This window comes from Harpia harpyja, chromosome 1 (genome assembly GCF_026419915.1).
Source record: "Harpia harpyja isolate bHarHar1 chromosome 1, bHarHar1 primary haplotype, whole genome shotgun sequence".
Classification (NCBI taxonomy): Eukaryota; Metazoa; Chordata; class Aves; order Accipitriformes; family Accipitridae; genus Harpia; species Harpia harpyja.
In genome coordinates, this window is record NC_068940.1 from 73,605,182 (window position 1) to 73,629,134 (window position 23,953).

General features: G+C 39.9%; 1 protein-coding gene across 2 annotated transcripts in view; it reads left to right on the forward strand.

The window, feature by feature from the left end:
- The window catches only part of RAPGEF5 (Rap guanine nucleotide exchange factor 5), a 165,586-nt gene that overhangs the window by 108,459 nt on the left and 33,174 nt on the right, over nucleotides 1-23,953 (forward strand). For both annotated transcript variants that reach the window (XM_052800280.1, XM_052800291.1), the window contains exons 12-14: nucleotides 19,121-19,199; nucleotides 21,260-21,404; nucleotides 23,342-23,439. In XM_052800280.1, coding sequence (XP_052656240.1) covers nucleotides 19,121-19,199; nucleotides 21,260-21,404; nucleotides 23,342-23,439 — 322 coding nt within the window. The remainder of the gene's footprint in view (nucleotides 1-19,120; nucleotides 19,200-21,259; nucleotides 21,405-23,341; nucleotides 23,440-23,953) is intronic.

Genomic DNA, 23,953 nt, shown 5'->3' on the forward strand with positions numbered 1-23,953 from the left:
CTCCTTTCCTTCCTTCTTAAGGCTTTTTGCTATCAAACCCTGACCTGCAGACTGTAGAAAAACTGGACACTGTCTTCAATGCTCTCTTTTTGTGTTCCTCTTCCACAACACAGAGCTTCACCACCTGCTGGCATAAGTAGGGGTGTTTGTCCATTAATGACTCCTGTGTTGCTATTAGCACTTAGTGCGATGGCTGATAAGTCAGAAGCTTGTGCTCAGAATACAGCAAAGCACTCCTTCCCAAGAGCAGACTCTCTGTAATGTTATAAAACTCGGAGACGGTGCTCTGAAATTCAGATGTGTTTGGAAGTAAGCTTTCACGGAGTGGGGGAGTTTTTATGTAAGAATGCTGAAAACATAAAACTGTATCCTGACATACTTGCTGCATCTTTGAGTCCAAGAATACAGTTCATGCACTGTCTTCAGGGTTTGAATTCCAGTGTTTCCAGTGCTCAAAGTTGCTATAATACAATGATTTTCTTGTGAGATTAACATTTTCTGAGGAATATAAAGAGCGTGTTCATTCCCCGCCCACAGGGTGGAAGGATGGATTCGCTGAAGACCTGTGCTTTGAGGTTGTGTATTAAGAATCTTAAAGAAATCTGTTCTTCAAAGCTGCTTTTTTCCCCTTGTGAACTAAATTTACTCTCATGCTGTTAATTCCTCCTTCCCCCGCAATCCTTCTTAACATGCCCTGAGTTCAAACAGTTTCACGGTATTATGGAAGTAGCAGTCTCGGTCTTTTTGTGAGCAAGAGCGGGACTGGTTTTGGCTATAGCCAAACTACAATTATCATTACTTTACTAAACTCCCTGTCATGCTGCCTTTTAATACCGTTAGGTGATACTTTGTTGTGTAGTGTGCTGATGCAGTCGTTTTCTTTCCTACCTTACCATTTTCTGTAAATCCCTGTGCTCAGAGGACACCCAGGGAAATTAAGAACAAAAAGCCACAACCCAAGACCTATTTGTGAACCATTAATTGGAATAGATTTCTGCCTATTTCCTGATGCGTAGTGCCTGATGAGGCTTTCTGTGGGCTCTTAAGACCTCCCTTAATAGCTGCGAACCCTGAGCTGCATTACAGCACTGAATGCCTCTGCTTGCTGTTTAGTTGAATAAACGCAACTGCTTGAGAATGCCAATGCCACAGACAGGCTAACTGCTGCCAACACACCCCGGATTATCAAGTGCAGCGGAGCTTGGCTCTGCCTTGCCCCAGTGCTGGCTGCTGCCTTCTCTATCATGTCCAAGGAAAAAAGAGGGGAAAGAGCAGCTGTGGCAGCAGCTACTGAAGGCCAGATTTGCTGTGTGCTGGATGAGGTTGGCGGGGGATTCTGCTGTGGTTTGTGTTACGTTGCTAGGTTTTGATTTTAGTGGGCAAGTCAGAAGATCAGTTGTTGGATGTAGGAATAGATGGTTGTAGTAAGAATACTTTTGTGAGAGTAGAGGGGCCTGTCTAAAAAGGAGATGATGGAGCAGAATGTGCTTGGCATAAATTCAGAAGCTTCTCGCATTAACTGCAGTTGGTAAGCTCATAATGCAGGCTTTAAATTGGTGTTGCTTTTTTAGAAGGAAAGGCTTGATCCGGTATGATATCAGTTGGGGTACATAACACCTTTTAGGAGAGTCTATGTGGTTGGCACTGGAGACAAACCGGCTTGTTTTTTTAAAGTCAATTTTGATCCTTTCAGAGATTGAAATAGGAGTAGAATTACAGCACTTTGACAGCCAAACGTTTCTCGTGAGATGTCAGTTACCCTCCTGGAGTATAGCTTGTTCTGGCAGAAAGAGCTTTTCGCAATGGCATCAGTTACTGCAATAACGTAAATTGCTTGTCCCATCTTTTAGACAAGGTGAAAAATACCGATGTGAGTTGTAGCTGTGGGATGTGCAGCTCACATCACCATCTCCTGAGCCAGGCTGAGATCATGAGATGACCTTGTCTCAGTTCAGAAACGCTTGTGAGATCCTTCCGAAACCAAATCAGTACTGTGTCTCTGAAGTGAAAATGTGATGGCTTGTTTTCAAGGACACTGAGCGCAGAAACATTCTGGGGTGGGAGGACGAGGAAAATAGATCAATGTAAATAAAGTGACAGCATTGATGGATCTAATTTTGATGGAAGCTAATAATAAAAAACTTAGGCTTTCTTGTGACAGCATTTGGGATGAATTGTGATTTTATTCCTTTGCTTGAACTTGGGTTTTGATGGAGATATAAATTGCCAGAATCAGGGATGTAATCATGGAGAAATCATGCTGTCTGACCTGGGACTGCTAGAGGCTTTTATACCTCACTTTCTATTGCTTTTCAATTTCTTCCCTTTTTTTTCTGCACCCTGCATCCCCCTCCTGCCATTATCCCTCCTCTTCCTCCTGCCCACAAGGCTCTACTGACTTCCCAAGCAGCCTTTCTTTAACACTCCCCACCCCCATTTCTTAGGATTTAGGGCTGGTTGACCTCTCTCTAGGAACCACTGCAGCTAAAACCAGAAAGCCAGATAGGGGTTTTGTTCTTTCCCAGTCATGAATTCAGAGCCCCGGCATCAATAAAATAATGAAACCCTTGTTGGTTTTCATTCCCTGCCATGATAGGAGCCTTGTCCATGGGATTTTGTTTGTTGTTACTGTTAGTACATCATGGGGGATGCACAGCCACAAGCTGGAAGCAAACAAACAACAGCAAAAAACAACCACAAACAAATAGCATTTGTCAGATCCCTGTTGTCAAGGGATTTTCATTCAAAGTCTTAAAGCAGCAGTGAGCCTGCAGCGTTGCCCCAAAACATGGAAACCGCCAACCACAGGCAAATGCAAACATTTTGCCTATTAAGAAGACTACAGCTTCTCCTCTTACTGTTGCGTTGCTGCCTGTAGAGACAACTCTGTAACGGGCAGGTGGAAAATTTCCATCCTGGTATGTGCCAGCAAGCAGTTTCAGGGAGGCAACAACTGGGTGATTTAGAAATTCAGCACACGCACACGCACCCCACTTCCCGGCAGGTGAAACGCCTCCTCACCTCCACCTTCAGCCGCACGGGCACGAACAAGGAGGCTGCATAGGGGCAGCTGAGTAGTTCTTAGGACGGGCGAACAGACGCAGACCTCTGGCCTGCTTGAGCCCAGCCTGACTGCAAGGAAGCAGCCCTGGCCGTGCTGCGGGCTCCTCGCTGTCCTCTCCTTGTGACAGCAGCGTAGGGCTCTTGGGCCACACACAGCTTGCAAACCCTTTGAAGATGGCATCTGTGCTGGGGCTGCGTGCTCTGCCCAGTGGGGCTGCTGGGTGGGAGGGAGCCCTTCCCCAGGGCGGTGAGAGAGCTTGGGGAGCCATTGCCATCGTGGGGCCCCCTGGACCCCTGAGGTTTGCTGTGGGCAGAAGCCCCAAAGCACACACGTGGAGATTTTGGGATGTGGTCCGTTGGGAAACCTGGGCGTGTTGGGCAAGCTAAGTCTAAACCTGCAGGCGGGGGAGGGTGTCTGCCAGCTGAAGCTGGGCTTCTCCCATGTGTTCCCCAGATGTTCAGTACTCTCCTGAATATTTCTCTTCCATTGCAAAGCAGCAAGAAAGCATTTTCCTGAGGTCTATCCTGGTGCGGTATGTTGTGGTTTAACCCCAGCCAGCAACTAAGCACCATGCAGCCGCTTGCTCACTTTCCCCCCACCCAGTGGGATGGGGGAGAGGATCGGGAAGAGAAGTAAAACTTGTGGGTTGAGATAAGAACAGTTTAATGGAACAGAAAGGAAGAAACTAATAATGATAATTATAACAATATTAAAATTACAATAGTAATAATAAAAGGATAGGAATATACAAGTGATGCACAATGCAATTGCTCACCACCTGCTGACCTATGCCCAGTTAGTTCCCGAGCAGCGATCCCCCCCCAGCCCCACTCCCCCCCCCAGTTTATGTACTGGACATGACATCACATGGTATGGAATATGCCTTTGGCCAGTTTGGGTCAGCTGCCCTGGCTGTGTCCCCTCCCAACTTCTTGTGCCCCTCCAGCATTTCTGCTGGCTGGGCATGAGAAGCTGAAAAATCCTTGACTTAGTCTAAACACTACTTAGCAACAACTGAAAACATCAGTGTGTTATCAACATTCTTCTCATACAGAACCCCAAACATAGCATTATACCAGCTACTAAGAAGACAATTAACTCTATCCCAGCTGAAACCAGGGTTGAGGCAAATTTTGTTACAGGCTCCAGTGTGATGGCCCTTCTCTCTAGGCAAAAGTTTTGGCACATCTTACGGGTTGCTTGTGCCACTTATGTAAATATTTTGAACAGTTTTTTTTCTTTGATGTGTGTATATAGGTTGTGTTAGTATAAACGAGAATCTGATGCGAATGTGATCTCCCTACTCAGATGAGGGTTATGACATGCAGATGGGCCATAGGGTATTTGATTTAACATCTCAGTTTAAAGGATTGGAAATTGTTCAGGGAATCAAGGCTAGCGAGATGCAATTTGGGAAGTTACAACTATGTTCTTGATTACAAAGAATGATAAATCTTTAATAACAGTTTGCTAAAAGTGTCTGAAAAACAAGAAAATGCCATCAGCTTTGCAAGAAACTGATGTATTGGGTTTTCTTGACAAATGGAGAGCATTCAGATCCTCCTAGAGGGTATGGTCATGTAGGTCTGGGATGAGGGAGTTTACAGCAAAGGGCAGGAGCAGTTGCCCAAAGTGCTGCTATTTGTAGTGTTAGCAAGAAGGCCAGCTCCTCTTCTGAACCCCTGTGACTTAGGGGAGTCCTGGGTATGAATTGAGGCAGAGAGACTAGGAAAGTCTGTCATTAGACCATACACGAGCTCCACTGAGGTCACTGTTTGTCAGGATTTTGTGTTCCCTGCTGCAGAGGATGGCAGCTCTGTATGATCAAGCTCCAAACTGAACAAAAAAAAGGCAGCCTTTGTATTTATTTTAAAATAATTAGATGTTCATAGTTTTTGGATACTCTCATTTCAAATGGGAAGTGAATGCACCACTTCCCCTGCTAATCTGTGAATCCAGAGATTCACAACATTTGGCTTGACTATTCATGATTTATTCACTTTTTAAAATTCAGACATAGGCATGTGTGTGATGATTTATTCCTCCTTGTAATTGGATACAGTGATTAAATGAGCTTGCATATTATACTTCATTGTCCTTCTGGGATGTGGGCTGCTGTGTCTATAAAACAGCCGCTCCTAATGGAATTGATTCCAGCTCCTATATATTTACTGTAATCGGTGATGTGTTTCTAAAAACTGATTTGGAAAATTGCTTTTAAATATATGTTCTTATATAGGAAGTATTTAGCTAGCTGAAGAGTGGTACATAATCCTCAGAGTCTTTCTTTGAGATGCTTTGCTACCTCCTCTGACAGGCACTCTTTAGTAAAAATAAATACATGCTCACTATTTTGTAACCTGCAAGAAGCTATAGGTAGTGTTACATCTAGCAGAAGTGTCTACCGGACTGCAGCCATGGACAAGTGATTGCAGTCTGAGACTGTCATCATGTTAATTGAAGATTTTCCATAGACTAGCCAGGGATGATATAGAAAGGATACTGCTTCTTAGTAAGAAAAAATTTAAAAATGAGTTTTTATAATTGGCCTTAATGACTAACTGAATAAGCAAAGCTGTTTAATAAAAAAACCCCCACGTTATTTGCAGAAACAAATACAGAAAGATAATGAGTTACCATTTTGCATATATACAGGCATTCAGAAGCCACAATATCTGTGACTGGTGCTATGCAAACACAAAGTAAGACACAGTGGTCTGCCCTGGCAATTTATAGGGTTCACCAAGAGAAGACCCAGCAACCTGCTGCAGCAGAGAGATGGGAACAGCAGTGATAGGAAGCCTTGTTAGAGAAACTGGGTATGGACACAGTTTGCAGAATTTTAAATACGGAGGGTATCTCAGTGATGCTAGTAGTCCCAGTGTTTGAGATTGTATCTTTTAATCAAAAAAAAAGAAACCAGTCCTACCAGCGGCAGCTTGAGATGCTATCACTACATCTCCTTTAGCTGAGTTATTTTATGTCTACAGACATAGCTGTGCTTAATGGCAGCCTTTACTTCAGCGAGACAATGATTTGTCTCTCTCCTACAGATGCTCTTACTCCCATTACTTATAGGAACATAGTGTCTTTGAGAATTTGCTGCCCTGTCTCAAATTTCATTGAAATTTGTCGACAGATTCAAAGGTTACAGGGATAAGGGAGAGTAACACTGACAGACAGTTCAGTTGCAAAAGCTGTTTTCCTTTGGGGAGCAAGAAAGAAAGAAAGAAAAAGAAGGAATGCTGAAGGGAAGTAGAAAGTATGCAGTTGTCAGCCTATTTAATTTGAAGAGGCTTTGGAAATTTGATAGGGAAAGGTGATTTGCAGTGGGATAACCATCTGAATCTCACATTTGGTGGTGTTGGCCTCACTGGCAGGAGGCCAAGTGCACTGGCAGTGTCTGTCTACGTTGCGGACGGATGAGCAGAACGGGAGCGAGGACACTGGGTTTGTACTCTCAGCCTTGGCAGGTACCTCCCGCCTCTGCTGAGCCTGTGTCTGCCTCCCTTTCTCTGTACAAGGGAAAAATAAAGCTCGTTTTATAAAAACTGTGCTGGCACTTATGGCCAAAAAAAGCTATAGAAATGAAAGATGGCAGCAAGCGCTAGTCATGGCCAGATGTTGTTATGCGTAGTAGTGCAACATGGTCATGGAGCAGATGAGCCAAGAGGCCCAGTTTATTGCAGTATCCTATCTGTTACTGCAGTTTGTGATTTTTACCTTTATCCTAAACACTGCATCGGATTCATGTACGCTTGTGCAGAAAGGTAGGGTTTATGTCTCAGCCAAGGAGATTCCTCTGTGCCCTGTTGAAGTCCAAGGAACAGCTGGCAGTGTTGATGAAGGGGTAAAACCTGAACAAAAAATTTCTACAATATACAGAATGCATCTCCTGCATTAGGTGCTTTCCAATGTGTGCATGAAACATACAGTATCTCATAGGACTTGGAAAAAAAGATACAAAAGAAGAAAGCTGGACTATACAAGTCCCAAGTTATGCCTATCTGAGAGTCGTATTCTGCATATATTTTTTGTGACTAAATCAGTAAATAGTGCTAAAAATCTGAAATAATGGCAAAAATGAATATAGACCTTTAGAAAATTACCCCACTGGGCTTTTATGCAGTAATTGCTTAATAGCTCCACTTTATGTAACTGAAATAAGTGAGGCCATCAGATAGATAAAATCCCTGAGTAATTATGGTGCAGCTGAACCAAGGATGTAACGCTGAGCTTCCTGATGAGTGAAAATAGGTTGAAAATTGTCAAAATAAAGGTGTTCTTTCACAAAAGTGTAACATTGAACTACTGTGTATTGCAAGCACCAGAAGGTGCTTGCATAAGAACACAGGTCTGCTGCCACAGCGAAATATGCCCATGCAGGTATTTTAATACTCACAAGCAGCTGAACTCCGGATAATGTCTGTTCTCCTGTATGATCTTTAAACTGTGCAAGCAAGAGCCTTTGTTATGCCTTTCATTCTGCTGTCAGTACAGGGTTGTACTGACAAACCTGATAGTTTGAAGTTGTTAGATGTTCTTAATACATACATGGACTATGTACAAGGCATTTTTTATTGCTGTCTTCCATTAAGTTGTAATAATGAGGAGAAAAGCTGTCTTTAATTACATGTTAACCAGTCATTGGAATGATCTGGTGTCTCAGCATAGCAAGTACAATTGCAGGTTCATAATTTAAGGACATATATAATGTAAATAAGTCTACAATTAATGTAACATTGTGTTTTAACACCACCATCATGAAACTCATCAGGTTTTTTTGGAACCCATTCACCACATGGGGAAAGCAAAATGCAGCTGCCTTACAAGTGCTCTGACACTTGTTGTTCTGGTTTTATGCTGTGAAGCCATGCTTCCCTTCTCCAGGGAGCAGGGAGGAAGGCAGGTGTGGAAATGCAAGATGCAAGTATGGCCCTGTTTGGTTTTGGGGTTCTTTTCGGTGTCGTGTCCCTCCTGCTATCCCCCTCCCAGTATAAGGAGGTCTCTGCTGTGCGTTGTAGGTATTTAGATATCGCATAAGTTATTTCAGAGGTATCTGTCTGAGGTGTCCATCAGCCTGAAGTATTGTACACCCCGGGGCAAAATGCTGGAAGTGGCATCCTTCAGTGCTGCAGTGACATTGCAGCATGCTAATGCCTGTCTGGGTCTCCTATGGGGTTTGCAAGACGTGTTCCCTCCTCCTCCTTGCCCCCTGCCCAGCAGAGCCTGTAACACATCACAGCCATGCAGCACCTTTGCTGGGCCTTTTGCCTCCATTTGTCAGGTGTTGGCAAGTGAGTTGCTGCTTTTGAGGTTGCATGACAGCGGGCCAGAGCTGCATGTGCAAGACCCTAACCTAATCTGTGCAACCCATTACACCAAAAATGTCCCACTACTTGACCCAATGCATTGCTCTTTCATGTGCTGGAAGAAGCGCATGGTCTGTACATTAGTCTAGTGCATGTTATTGCCATCTTATGCAGAAATTTGGACCAAATCCAACAGTACTTGCTCGGATGAAAATGCCATCATTCCCTTTGTAGGCAGTTCTGCCAAATCTACAGAAGCCAGGAGCGTTTTGCCAGTGGGGGCTTTGTGGTGCTAGGCTTCCCTGAAGAGACACTGTGATGTTTACTGCACATGCTCCAGTGCCACATGTTGGGGAGCTTGCACTGCTTAGCATATTTATGGTAATTTGGTTCCCAGGGGCAAACAAGATTCTTCTTATATCTCCTTCCCCAGGCCGAAGCACAAAGACATTTCTCCTTGCTGCTTTGTAGGAGGAAAATAATAGATCAAAGCTTCTTGCTAAACACTTCTAAAAATACACAGTGCGGATCTGTACATTTCTGTTCCCCTAAGGGACCTATCCCTCTGGTTGGTATGGAAAGCAGTTAGCAGCAGATGATGGTGGTAACACTACACACTGAAGTCTAGGCGTTGCACCTGACCTGCAGAGCTTTAGATGTGGCATTGCCATTGTAGTTTGACCTGTCCTTTATCCATATTATGTACCAGTATGGAAAGTATTCTGGTCACTGTACTGTAGTCATCGTAATCTGCTGGACTATATATTGTCCAAATACAGTGGATTTTGGAGCCTGTCATTAGGTACTGAAGTTAAAACTTTTTGGGCTAATAGTCTTAACTTACTTGAAAATAATTCCAATCAAGATTTTATATATATATATATTTATATTTATATTTTTTATATTTTTATATATATATTTATATTTATATTTTTTATATTTTATATATATATGTTATTTTTGGGTTGTACACAGAAAATTTGGGTTCATGTTCTCAGAAATGTCACTGAAAAGTAGGCTCTTTTAAAGTATCGCAAGTTGAAGACTGAGAAATGAAGAGCTCTCAATGTTTTTTTTGAAGATGCCATGATATTTTTATATTTATATATAATATTAGATTTGAAGATTACAGTTTCCTTGGAGTAGATTTTCCAATTCAGCGATGAGAAAGACACGCTGAACTTGAAACTTGGTTCTCCTTCAGTGCCACACAAGTGTTGGGGGGGGGCAGGTGATGCAGCCCCTTTTTGTGCGCCGCTGTCTGTCGCCGGAGGCTGGCTGTGTGCCACAGCTGTGCTGCCACCAGGCAACAAAAGGTCATACCGGCCTTGCTGAGGCAGTGACAGCTCTCGGTGGCAGCTGGAAGTGGTGTCATTGAGGGGTCGGAGCCGGAGGGCATTGCATCTCTTTGGGTGCCTGGAGAAGAGGGTGATGGCGGGGATGCAAAGAAGTCCAGGTGCAAGACAGAAGCAGAAAAGTAGAAACTTGCCGTGCACTTGCTCATACAGCTTCCACAGAGAGACGCCTGACTGGGGTGCCAGGCAGGGTGCGTGCTGAAGGGGAAACCCGCGAGGGCAGACCAGCAGCACGCTGGCTGCGCTGTTGCTGCGCTGTTACTGCCGCTGCCCATCTCTTCTGCCCCATAAGGCAGCTGGACCCCGGGCAGAAAGATGAAAGAGAACCATTAAATCTTTTATCCTCCATCGTGCTGCTCCAGGCAATCCTGGCCTGGCTGGCTTATTTTAAACAATTGATGGAAAGAGAGGATGGGTTTTTCTCCTAAAGTACTTTGGGAGATGCCTGATGGCAACAAGGATTGGCTGCCTTCCCCAGCGAGGCTTGTGTGAGGACTTCGCATGTGCGTTAAAATACCTCAGCTTACTGTCAAGTGAAGTTTCACTGCAGGGAAAGCTTGAGTGTTTTAGTTGCAGTAGTCAAGGCTTTTTTTAACAAAAAGTAGCAGTGTCTTAGGGTGACTGCTATAGGCAATATTTCTAATACTTCGAAATGTATAAGGCTTAGTGGATTTGTCTAATCATTTCAAATAACCCCGACCATTATAGCTGCACATTAATCACCAGGGCTCCCTCCTACCTGGGGGAAAAAAAAAGAGCTTCAGATTTCTATGTGGAAAAATTAGTGCCTCATTAAAGCTAGACAAGTTTGACATTTGCTCTCTGCCTGTGGTTTCAGGGCTTTTCGTCCCTCAAACAAAATATGAAACTGCTCCAATACATGTGATATCAGCAACTGGAATGCAACTTTAGGAGGATCTTTGACCTTACCAGACAGAATGTGTTTGATTCATTCTGCAGATGTTAAAATACTGCCAGAAATTTCTGGGAGATGACCTTAGAAATTATTCCTAGTTCTGACTTCTGTGCTCTAATAAAAAATCTGGTTGTACAGGTTAAATATCTTGCCCTTATGTATTTTCTTTTTCTAACCTAGTGCCAGAAATAAATGGCTTGCTCTTTATTCCTTTGTGCATTGATTTCTCGGTGCTTCAGTGGTTAGATGACATAACTACTATAATTGTTTTAATACATTAGCAGCAAATTATATATTGATGTTCTTTTTTCCATTGACCTTTCTTTCTCAACATAATTTTCATTTTTTGCTTCATGCTGTGTCTATGGTGGCATAGCATTATTAGAGGATTTGATTTTGAATTAAGGGCTAATCCTGCAAGGTCCTGAGTGCCATTGCCATCTGCTGAATGCAAGGGAGATCTGGGACCACTCACCACCCTCTCAGACATGAGCAATATCTTGCTAGATCAGATAGTAATGAAAGTGATTTGCATTTACTGTTTGTACTTGGAGACATCCTGACATTTTTAGTGAATTGCTGTGGAATTACAGATTATTGAGAAACTCCTATCTTTGAAAAGAGTTGCCCTCAAATCGTTTTTCAGTTTCTGCAGAACAAGCAATTTTCTGATTACAACTACAACTCTCTGGACATGCGTTTGTATTGCTGAAAGGTTTCAGGGCATTGCATAGTATTATGTGAACCAAAACATGCAAAAAATTTACATGTAGCAGTGTCTGCCTTGAGGTGTGATTATAATTTTTCACATTTTACAGAAAGGAGTAAAAGGGGTGACAAGAATTTATCAAGCTTAAGAGCTTTCAGCACCGAGAGGCTGAAAAACTTGAAAATGCTTTGCTGTAGCCCTCATTTAGTGTAATTTGAACTCAGCGAGTGAATATTTAAAATAGCAAAAAATGTCTATTCCCTATAGAATAGGAAGTAATCAGCATCCATTTTACTCCAGCACACAGAGCTCATCTGTCTGTTTGCCCAGCTGTAACCCTATCTCATAGGGCTGCTTTTCTTGATGATTGTGGGAAAGGCAAGTTTTATTTCTGAGCAGCTATGGTGTTGCTAACCCCATCGGTGAATATTTTCTTTAAAAAAAATATTTCCAGTATATGCTTTGAAGTCACAAGGTGCATTAGCATTATTGAGCCCAGTTTTTCAGTCATACACAGGAAGATAAAAACCCCAAAGGATTCAGTTGGTTTTGTTGTTTGGTTTTTTTCCCCCCAAATATACTCTGGAGGATGAGCCTCACTAAATGTTAGAGGGAAGTGGCTGGTTCTGCAAGGTAGGGATGATGCAGTGAATGTAAATGAGAGCAAATTTTGAAGTCGTTGGTGATTTTTAAATTTGGAATGCTGGCTAATACTGATAAGTGTATTAGCATAAGGGGATGTCAGGAGCTGACCATATGGTCATCCCATCATCTTTGCCATAATCACAAATGGGAAATAGCATAGCTAAGGAGTTTTAGAATTTGTCGTACGTTGTCTAAAATACATTTATTTCTCTCTCGGGTCTTTGTCTTTCTCAAAAAATGCCCCCCCCCCCCCCCCCCCCCCAACACCAGAGAGGTGTCATTACTGCACAAACTCAGAGTTTGCACTGAAGTTTGAAAAATGTGTGTGTAGCCCCCATTCACATTTCATGCTGCTGGAGTTCCTACGTGCTGCCCACCAGTACATTTTACTCAGGTTCTAACATGCTTCAGGATGAAGATCTTATGATGTCTTTCTGTTTGGTATGTTTCTGAAAGATAAATTAGGCAGTAAGGGCATTTAGCCATTTCCTCGGCTTGGAAAGCAGAGAGTTTAGAGAGTAATATTTTTAATTCAGTACATGAGTTTTCATCCTTTTACTCCATTTAATTCTCTCATACTCATAGTGAAAACCACAACCTATGAGTTAACTGTGAATTCCAGTGGCTTGTTCATTCAGGCAATCTTTTTTTTCTTTTTTTTTTTTTTTTTTTTTTTTCAATCTCCATACAGGTTTGGCCTCCTCCAGCAAATCCTTGGAGAAAGCTGAATAGCTACTTTGCATAAAGTGGAAAAAGACTTGCATTCCAGTACTTTATCTATATTTTCTTATAATCCGATTTAGTGTGGAATACAAGCCTGAAAAACCCTTAAATCTTTCTGTAATTCTTACACAGCCATTCACAATGGATTTGTACAGTGGAAAGTGGAAGAGATTTGGGTTCAGAATGGTGATAAGTTTAAAAAACAACAGATTACTTGTTTTTCTTTGCAGTTTAACAGATTTCACTCTCAGTACCCTCTCCCCAACTAACAGGACATGACATAGATGGTCTGCAGATAAAGGAATATAGAATCTATACACGCAGAGTCTATGTGTTTATACTCATCTGTATAGAGGAAGTTACCTTTTGTAAACCATGTAATTATAAGAAAAAAGATTGATGCACTGCATATTTAAAATCCTGTTGGTCGCCTTGTTTTGCATAGCTTTATTTTTTCTTAATATTTAAATAAGCATGTAATGGAAAGGAAGGAACATGGAAACAGAAATGCTATAGAGTGGGAAGAATAGGGTCTGAAAAGTTGCTCTGTAAAGCCTAATATGAAAAAGAGAATGGCTCTTGTCATCTCAGCAGTCACAGTTTGTCACTGAAAGTGGGAGGACTTGTTTGGCTTATTTTTCACCCTTTTTTTTTGTTGTTGTTGGTAGCCATTGAGAAGCAGCAAAACAAAAACTATTCAGGATGTAACAGGGTGATCAGAATACCAGGACAAACTGGAATTTGTCTTCAAGTTACCTCTTCTTGTGGTATAAAGGGATTAATGACTCAGGGCTGGCATTAGGAATAATTATATCTGGCTTAGCTGGACAAGGTGTCTAATATTAGCAATAGAGTAATAGGTATATTCTGAATACAGTTTGAGCTATTGAACATGTTTGTAATGTAAATGTGTATACAGTATTGTTTTAGCCGTGATGGTCTAAAGACACTGGTTGGTGCACATGCATACTAGTAAATAATATGTGGACATACAAATTGCTAGGTGTGTAGTTAGAGAGGTGTATCTATCTGTAACACTGGAATATTTCCCTACTTTTCCTTCTTTACTCATTCTACGTGATAGCTAAACTGAAATATTTGCTTTTAAAAAAACTGTCCTCAAATATATTTAATTTAATAAAAAGAATTTAACTTTTACTCCATCTGACAAAGACATTTCCTTTTAGATTAAGTCTCTTTTCATGTTTATGTAACAAGTTATTAATGTGAGACTGCTCCACTGACGCCTTGTACCACTGTGGTAGTTCAAGAAAATGCTCAAGTTTGAGAAGAGCTTACAGGTATTAGACATGGCGACACCATGAACTGTACTGCCTGTCCTGATTTGTTAAACCTGCGTCATGATTTTTCGCTACAGATCTTTATTCATTTTTGGCCTAAGGCTTAGTAATTGATAACCTGTCTGGAGAAGAGGGTGGAGGAGGAAAAGCAACCATTGAAAAATCAAATTTGGTGTGTAAACCCATGTGAGAAACCCATTCTACCCTCCTGGCATTTACGATTGTGCCATCGTATTGAGTTAATATTTGTAGAGTTGCCCTCTTGGAGAGGAAGGATATGATCTGGTTAGAGAGGTAGGTGGGTACATGGAAAGCAGCAGGGAATCCTCTGGCTTTAAGTACATGGGAATACATGATGTGTTGTTTATCCAAATATATGACCATTTACTGTCTCTGGGACTCTAGATCCCTCTTCCCCACCAAATACACCATTGTTGCTGTTGGCTGTCATCACCTTATTACATGCAATACAGTTGCAACTTCTCATGTAGACATATTGCTGGGTCCTTTAATGACCAGCTGAAAGCAAATATTCCCTGGGTAATTCACATGTGTGAGAACATCCCGTGTCTATATGCTGCTTTTTCCATTCCTCAGCCACCTGAATGTATCTTGTAGAAGGACTTGTACATCACAGAAAGGTGGGAAGAGCAGTACTAACTGCTCCCAGCAAAGCTGGTGTCCACGCTGCCTTATTTCACCTGGGGAAAGGAGGGGACATGCACAGCCTATGAGAAACTGTCTCAGCAGAAGCTGGGGTGAATTGATTATTTAATAACAAACAAGCACAGGGCCTGCTTTTTTTATTATTTTTATGCCTATGGTGCTCACACACATTTGGTGTGGTGAGATTACTGCCTAAGGCTACCCCCAAAGAGCTGCAAGAACAGGACCCCATTGAACTCGTGCTGGTTCTGTTGCATGTCTTAATGAAGCTTTAAAATGCTTGAAATTGTCTTTGAAATGAAATATTCCATAGCTGCAAGCTAACTGCATACTTTGTAATAATTGCTTAGCCAAATAAAGGAAAATTGTAAGGAACAAAGAAAAATTAGATTGATGGCTAGAAGAAAATGATTAAATAAAAAATTCATGAAGAAGAGAAATTTAAAAAAATAGCATAGCATCACAGGCTTTTGCACAAAGACTTCCCTTCCAATGGGAGCTTTTCTTTTCCAACTATTACTGTGCATTTTATTCTCCCCATTTGCTCCAAATACTAGAAAAACTTTTTCTGTGGGAATAATGGAGAAGATGGTCACAAATTTATGCAGAAACTGGGACACAGAGTAAAATTTAAAAGCAGAGGTATGCATTTCACTGCCATTCTGAGTGGGGGTATGGTGCACTGTAAATAATTAATGATGTGACTGGTATTGCCTTTTTTTTTTTTTTAACTCTTAAATCAACTGTGACTCAACAGAAAAAAACCAGAAAGACTTCTGTTCATAATTATCAGCCCAACTTGTACACTTAGAGCCCTTCCTCATGCAAATTTACTGCTCTTAGTGGCCATTAGTAACAGAATGAATAATTTGCTGTGAATAAATTCTCTCATGGTTAGCCTTTCTTTCTGCTTACAGGCTAAGACCAGCAAATCATTACTTGTGGACATGTATTAATGTCCAAAAGTATCTGAGAAATGTGCAATTGTTTATTTTGAACAAATTCTTTTTGAAGAATCAGTACACCCTCAGGTTTTGTGTCCTTGCTATGGCATGAAAAACCATTGTGGAATGATTTTAAATCAGAGTGCATTTAGGAAGAAAATACAGAAGATAGTTACAGTGAACAGTAGGACTTCAGGGAAATACCTACAAGCTAGTGCAGGCATTTTAAAATATGAATATTATTGTGAAGTCTTTAGGTGACGTCTGGTAATAGATATTTAATCTAGCAAAAGCACTTTCATTGCTTACTTGTTAAAGTAATTTAATGGATGAGTGATGCTATTAATGGACCACATGTAGAATCCAGACTTTTTTTGTTCAAAACATTCCTTTAGGGTTTAAATTTCTAAACAAGCTCAGAGGCCGTTTGAAGAGATCTAGCTTATATACAAGCTACGGGAATCATAATTTATGAACTTTTCTTCTTCTTAGCATTTCCTCTGCTTTTAGAAGAAAAAGAAATCACTTTGTATACATATGTGCTACTTTAAGTTGGCTGAGTGATATACCTTGTTTTGATAAGGTGGTTAGAAGCAAGAGACTGTGAATAGATGGATGTATGATTGAACATGCAGAGGGAGATGAACAGAGGGCTTAAAAAAGTTGTAAGCTATCTGAACAAACATACAATTTTAATCTTCCTTTCACTAATTTTTTTTTTTTAAGAGAATTGTATTACTAATACCTGTAGCATAGCTCTTGCAAAAAATAAAGCAAAAAAGCAAAACCCCTCAAATTTTAGCAAAACCAGCCTTTCTTCCCACCCCAACACTTTGGGATGCTGAAATAATTGAAGATAGACATCTGGAAAACAGATGATCAGGTAATAAAAATAAACTTTTAAGTTGGTATTTTAACACCAGTTAGTATGATAAAGTCATGCTATTTTGAACAATTGCAGAAATTCATTGATAAGCACTGCAGTTTTGCTTCAGTTAGTACTTTATTTCTTTTCTGAACACATGGCTATGTATTGCTGAAACTCAGATATCACCTGCACAGAGTAGAAAGGTGGGGAAATAATCTGTTGTAAATGTCTCTGACTTCTTGAGGATCACTGCACAGTCACATAGTTTAGTGAAGAACTAAAATGTGGTGGTTGACTCCAAGATCAGCTGTTTCCAACTAAATGTTTGTGAAACCTCCAACTTTAATAGCTGCATTGTATCATCCAAAAGATGTGCAACAGAATGAATAGATGACCTTTCAGATAGAGAACAAGCTGTTCACAATGTCTTTTCATTTACTGAGACAAAATATTCTTTTTATGGAAAGATAATACTTTCCACCGTTTTTAACAATGTTGGTGAAATATGAAGAATTTAATTGTTTTGTTTCTGAATGCAAGGGGTTATAGCTATGCGTCTTTAGATCAGGACTATTTCTAGACCAGCTGTGTTAAATGCATTGATCTAGCTAGATTTTTTTTTTTTTTTTAAGACAATGGAGGTATTTTGAATCCCATGCTCACAGGGTGGAATGTCATTAGCTATCCATCCATGTGTTATCCACATGATATTGGGCTTTGAATGATAGATGGATGAATTCTTATTGCCATCCTGCACTGCAGCTATGGGATCAATAACTTACTGACAAGGTGGTCCAAGGCAGCTGTAACTGAAATTGGTCCAAATTATTGTGAAATTGCAGCCTTGGCATGAAAAGCTGCTGGGATGCTCTCAGTTTGCACACTTGTACACAAGCACTAGCTTGGACTGGAACAGATCGCAAACAAATAGTGAGAAAACCAGGATACGGAAATCGGGGCTCAGCCTTATCTTTCTCACGTGGGGTTTGGTTTGGCCCTTAGTCTTTGCAGTTGTAAATCCACCACTTACTTAAATCACAACTGAATAATTGGTACTAACGAGTAACAACTAGTTATACTGGTAAAGCATTTTTTGCTCTGCAATATAACCAGAATTGCTTCTGTTACTGTTCAGCCTCTGTCCATTCCTGTTCTTATCTGGTAAATCAAGTGGTGCAAACCTGTTTTCTTGTTAAAGGGAACACAGTATATCTGCTGGAATTCAAAGAAATACCGTGAACAGGAACTCCTCAAAACTTGAGGAAAATCTTTACATTTGGGGAAGAAAAAACAAAACAAAAAAACCACAACTGGTTGTCTTGGGGGTTAAAAAGACCAATATAGTTCTCTTGTCTGTTTGCAGAAAACTAAAGATTTTGTTGTTGTGAACCAAATACAAATTCATTCCTAGATCACACATCATATATGAGTAGTTTACTAAAGTTGGAAGCAAATTTGTTTAAGAATTGTAGAATAATTTCAGTTGGAAGGGATCTGTGAAGGCATCTGGTCCAACCCCTGCTCGAAGCAGGTCCAGTAAGACAAGGATGCTCAGAGCTTTGCCCAGGCAAGCCCTGAATATACCTGATGTGGGAGATTCTGCAGTCTGTCTAGGCAACCTGTCCCAGTGGTTAACCATCCTCACAAGAGGAAAAAAAAAAAAATCCCTTGTACCTCGACAGATTTTCCTTTGTTGCAATCTCTGATGGTTGCCCCATATAATTTTGCTGCACACCTCCAGGAAAAGTCTGTCTCAGTCTTATCTCTGCTCTGCCATTGGGTTATTGAAGACCACCATAAGATTACACCTGAGCCCTTTCATCCTAGAGCAAACCCAGTCCTTTCAGCACACTGCTGTGTGCGGTAAAGGTTTGGAAAAATCCTAAAACTAGTGTGGCCTGGGAATGAGGAATGAGAAAGTTACACTAAGATCCAAACTAGCAGTGCCATTCATCCTGACAACCTGAGGTGCTACAACTGCAGTGGGTAGAAATGGTCTGTTAGCAAGTATCTGCAGCCCATTTTTGTAACACTGATAGAAACCAGGTGGGGTGGAGAAAAAGCCTTCCATAATGTAATTAAGTAAACCTTAGAGAAAACTTCTCAGCACTTACAGTGATGCCGACAAGACTAACCAACTAAAGATTTGAATATATTTATTTAATTGTTCTCAACTAGCGTGCATAGATATTAATCACAGTACATGGCAATCGCAGTTTTCTCTCTCCTATTACCAAAAGCTTTTCTTCTGAATTTTCAGAACAACTTAGCTGGTGGAAAGGTTGCTTTGCATGCAGCAGAGCCAACCAGGGAGGTGGTGTTTGTGATAAGGTCTCTTTCTTACTTATCCCCAAACTGTGGCTTATTTTGTGCATATTTGTGCTTGTTGGTTCTTTGAGAGCTGAGGATGTGCTTGTTAAATAAAGGGTCAGATGTCTGCAGTGGCAACATATTATTAACTGTTTGAAACTTAAAGTTAGATGTATTCTGTATTCTTTGGAATTCTGGGGGGGGGGAGGGGGTCCTATTCCTGCCATGCACACTAACAGGAGTAGTTACTCTCTTCCTCCTCTCACTAATGTATTGTACCTTGGGCTTTTTTTGTCTTCCTCTGCAGAAACTCTCCTGGATGACTTCCTTCTCACGTACACAGTCTTCATGACGACTGATGACTTGTGCCAGGCACTTCTGAGGCAATATCCTTTTATTAAGTGTTGTATTAACAGAGGTCACACACTTACACCTAGGTTTATCTATTGTCAAGCCTTATATCAAATGTAGCAAGTTGCACTCCTGGGATAATTAGTTTTGCTCTTTGCATAATGATATTATTGAAATGCAACCCCGGGTGATTATTTTGATGTTGCTTGTAAAAATGGTGAGAAAAGAGAACAATTGTCTAATATTTACTATGGCATGCTTAGAAGGTGGACTGCACCTGAGATTTTGGCATCACATCCCAAGAAATGCATGAACAAATAGGAGAAACTTCAGAAGAGAGCAGTGGGAATTACCAGTATTCTAGAAAAAAAGGCCTACAAAGAAGGATTGAAAGAATTGGGCTTGTTTTACTGAAAAAAAGGGAAACTATAAATGAGACAATCTTTCAGGTACCTAAAGAGGAAGGGAAGAATCTTTTCCCATATTGATGCCAGATGGGACAAAAGGCAGTGAGATTAAGTTGCTGTAAGACAGTTTCATGTTAGATACTAGGAAATTTTTTTTTTTTTTTTTACATTAAGAAAAGAAACACTGGAGTGGAAAATGTGTGAGACAGTAAAATCTTTGATATCGGAGAATATTAAAAAGAAGAAACTAGAAAATACGTTCCAAGGGTAACATTGGGTATACTTGAGCCTGTCTTAGGGTGGACTAGTTAGGGTGGACTTAGATGGACTAGCTTAGCTGATCTTTCAGGGTCTCTTCTTCTTCAGTCCAATTTTCATAAGGTTTTATGATACTTGGAATTCGATTCAAATCTGTAGCTTCCCAAAGTTCAGGTTATATTGTTTTCTTAACTCAAATGGATTGTGGAGGAAAAGACTCAAACTGGAAACATTAAATCCAAATTTGGATATGAGTGCCCCTAATTGGCACACGCCTGTAAATAGAGATAGAGAAATATATATACACATTCACCTATTAAAACGTTTAGAATTTGCATAGCTGAGGAACCAATAAACAGAAAATTCCTGCTCTGAAGTTGAATGTACAAAGCTAAAGCTGCCTCTGAATAAACTTGTGTCTAAAACATACATATTTGTGTATGTGCATACTTACTTCACAAGAATGCTTGAAAGATGTATTAAAACAGATGCCTAACTCATAACAACAATGCAATCTTATGGCTGCTGTTTTTGTTTAAAGACAAATAAACCTTTATAACTGTTACAAAATAACATTTAAAGTGGGATTCAAACCAATCCAGACCTATATGTTAATTCTTAGAATACCTATATCTGTGTAATACATTTCAGAATATGTGAAGAGAAAAAATGAAGAATAAATATTATAAAAGAATTTTTTCCTTTTATTTCCAATTACTTCCATAAGCTAAGGACCATTGTTTGAATAAACTTGTAGCTATAAAATGAACTTGCTTTTCTTTTTTTTTCTTCTTTTCTTTTTTTCCTCTACCTTTTGTGGTGAAAACATCATCTTTTTACCTAATAAAAGAAAGAATAGTGAAGGAACAATGTACAAAGCGGGTATCTTCTGTCATTTGGTGTTTCTGCTTTGTGAAAAGAGAACAATGGTGGGAATAGATTCTTTCACCATTTTTTATTTTAATAGTGTTATTTCTGCAGATAGTGTAATTTGTGCAGGGAAAAAGAAACTGACTTCCTCTGCCTCATTTTTTTGTTGTTGTTAATGATGCATTGTCCTCCTTCCTACAGACATTCACATTGGCATCAGTGTGCAGGACAAAGGTTCATTCCCAGTTCTGCAGAAAAGATATGTCTCGACATTGTATAATTCCTTTTGAATTGATTTTACTTTTATAGACTCGCCTCTCTAATCTATAAAGGAAAAAAATCCTGTTGGCACAGAGGATGAACTGACATTTCTATTACTGAGAATTTCATTCCAAAAAGTTGATGAAACTCGTAAAGCTCCAGATGGGATAAAACATTTAAAACTGAGCAATGTAGTGAAAAAATCTTTCATTAGCAGATAAGATGATTGCAAAGTCTTTTCCATCACTTAATTTTTAAGTTTCAGTGAGACCTTATTATTTGTCCTTAATCTACTGTACCTATTGTGCTAAGAACCACCAAGGGAAAGAAGATGACTCTGATGTGTCCTGTAGGAAACGGAAAGTCTTGCATTTGGTGTCTCAGTGGACTTCTCTCTACAAAGACTGGTTACATGAAGATGAGCATTTAAAACAATTTTTAAAGGTATTGAAACACTTTCTGATGCATTTCAACATTGTTTAATTAACATACTGTGTCTAAAAAGCCCTAACAGCAAAATATATAAAGCATAATTTTTCATACTTAAATTTTCTCCATGAAATCTATAATATAACATGATTTACATGTGTCTTCCCTGAATGCCTTAGAGATAGTCAGTTTGAACAGAAAACCTGTAATGTCAGTACATTCAATATCAAAAACATTACTTTAAGATATGAAACTCATAGAACTCCATGGTCTCTAGAAAATGGGAAAAGTTAGGAAGGTAAAAAATAAAAGTACAAAGATGTGGAGGTTTTGGATACACTGGTCGTTTCTGCCAGAACAGGGTCTACGGTTGTTATCCAGAGGATCATGGACAAAGAGAGAGGTTTGAGGTCCTTGTAAGAGATGCTACTTTGACTGAGGAGTGAAATGCTATTCCACGGTGTTTGTCAGGTGCACATGGAGAGTAGCACAGCTTTATGTATTATTAATAAATAAAATTATGTCCTTACTTATTAGCAAGGATCTTATGATCTTTCTGAATGAGTTCCAAAAGCTTTTGTAATTCCCTTGTAAATTTGCAAATAGCCATGTCATCACTGACCCAAGATCCATCTGGTTGTTGATTCCGCTTCCCCCCCACCCCCGCCCCGCCCCAGTTGAAAGATGAAACTATTTTAGGAGACTTTGCAGGATCTTCCACCTTTCCTGATGAGACTCTTTCTCTGCAACTGGAGATCTTAAGGGCCTTTTAGTTCTCTTCAGTCATTTGCCTAAGACAAAGGGACGAAAAATTGAACTAAATTTGGAGAAAGTCTTAAGCTGCCTTTTTGGGGGGTTTGTTTTGTTTTTTGCAGTAGGACACACTGCATATAGAAGCAGACACCTTAGGATTTTTGCTGTTTGGTACTAGATGCATGTACTGGAAAGGGGCATTATCCCAGCCATCAGTTAGATTTCACTGCGTTGCACCTATCTTGATGCAGGGCTTGTCTTTCTGGCCATGGAGGTGTGTGACTGTGTATTGTCACACAGTTTCCCTACTTGAGGCTTCTGTGCAATATTAAACAGCAGTAATGTTAATGATGGTTGAAGTTATACGTGCAAAAACAATATATAGGATTGTAGGCCAGAATCATTCATGCTGAAATTTAGAAATGTAAGTGTGTTAATTGGGCTAAAGCAAACCTGATGACTCAGCTCACACATATGATCCTAATTTTCTTGGAAGGGAAAGAGAAGGTTCTATGTGCAGATTTTGAGAAAGTATAGAGAAAATATTTCCAGCAATTTCAATCGTGAAAGCCAATTCAGTTTGTTTTACCTCTTATCTGAGGTAGTGTCTTTTACATTTAACTGAGGTTCGTGATTGATAATATTCAGACAATGCCTCCCCCCAAAATAAGAAGTAGGGCTTATTTATTTATTTATTGGTTTACAACTAGGAGTATGTTGTTATTTGTTTGTGAGAGACATCAACTCAATTTAAAATGCATGCAAACGTTAGGAAAAGTGAAGGAGAACATTCTCCTTTTTAAAAAAGTCTTAATCAAATGAACCTGTTTGTTATCATTTTGGATAAGTGATGATGGTGTGGTGTGTTCTCATGCTTCAGAATGTGTTCTTCTGACCTAACGCAGATTTCATGTAACAGCCGGAAGTGTTGTTTTAAATCTTCCCGTTAGTAGACAAAAGTGTGTCAACATTTTGCCCTCTCACTTGGTGATGATACAACGAGTGTTTCTCCAAAGGCGAGCTGAATATTGACCAGTCTGGAAATTTAAACAGGAACATTCTCTCCTTATGGGTCTTGTAAAAATATGATGAAATTTGTTTTGGTACACTAGTGCCTGAATAGATTTAGACCACTGATGTGATGCCTTAGATTTATGTTTGAGTTATCAGGTGTTTGCTGATACTGTTTTATTTTGTAGACGATATACAGGAATGTGTTAGATGATGTGTACGAATATCCCATTCTTGAGAAGGACCTGAAAGAATTTCAGAAGATACTTGGGATGCATCGTCGTCAGTAAGTATTGATTATATTTGTGATCAAGTCTCCTTTAATTTAGAGTGTAATTTATTTTCGTTGTCATCTTGCTGTAAAGTGGTGAGTGATACAAGTACTATATTCATTTTTACAAATCATGTCTTCTTTAAACTAAAGCTAGATTATTCAATCTTCTCAGATTTTGTTGGGTGGTGTGTGTGGTTCAGCAGTCACTCCCATCAATTTTGGTTGGGATGACTTACAAGTAGAGCGATACTTTGTGGAAAAGCTGGCAAAATTTTTCTCAGAAGCTGCAGTCTGTGACTTCAGATGGTACCTTCATACTCATTCTCTCTCTGTAATCTGCAGTACAGAGAATCAAATCTCTTGCAATAGTCATCGCAGGGTTATTATTTTACTAATAATTATGGTATTTGTAAAAGATATTTCCTTGGCATGTTTATAATTATGGTATTTGTAAAAGATATTTCCTTGGCACGTTTTTCCAACAAATGGAGTTTGTTTCCGTGGTTTGGCTGTTGGGGAAGTGGAA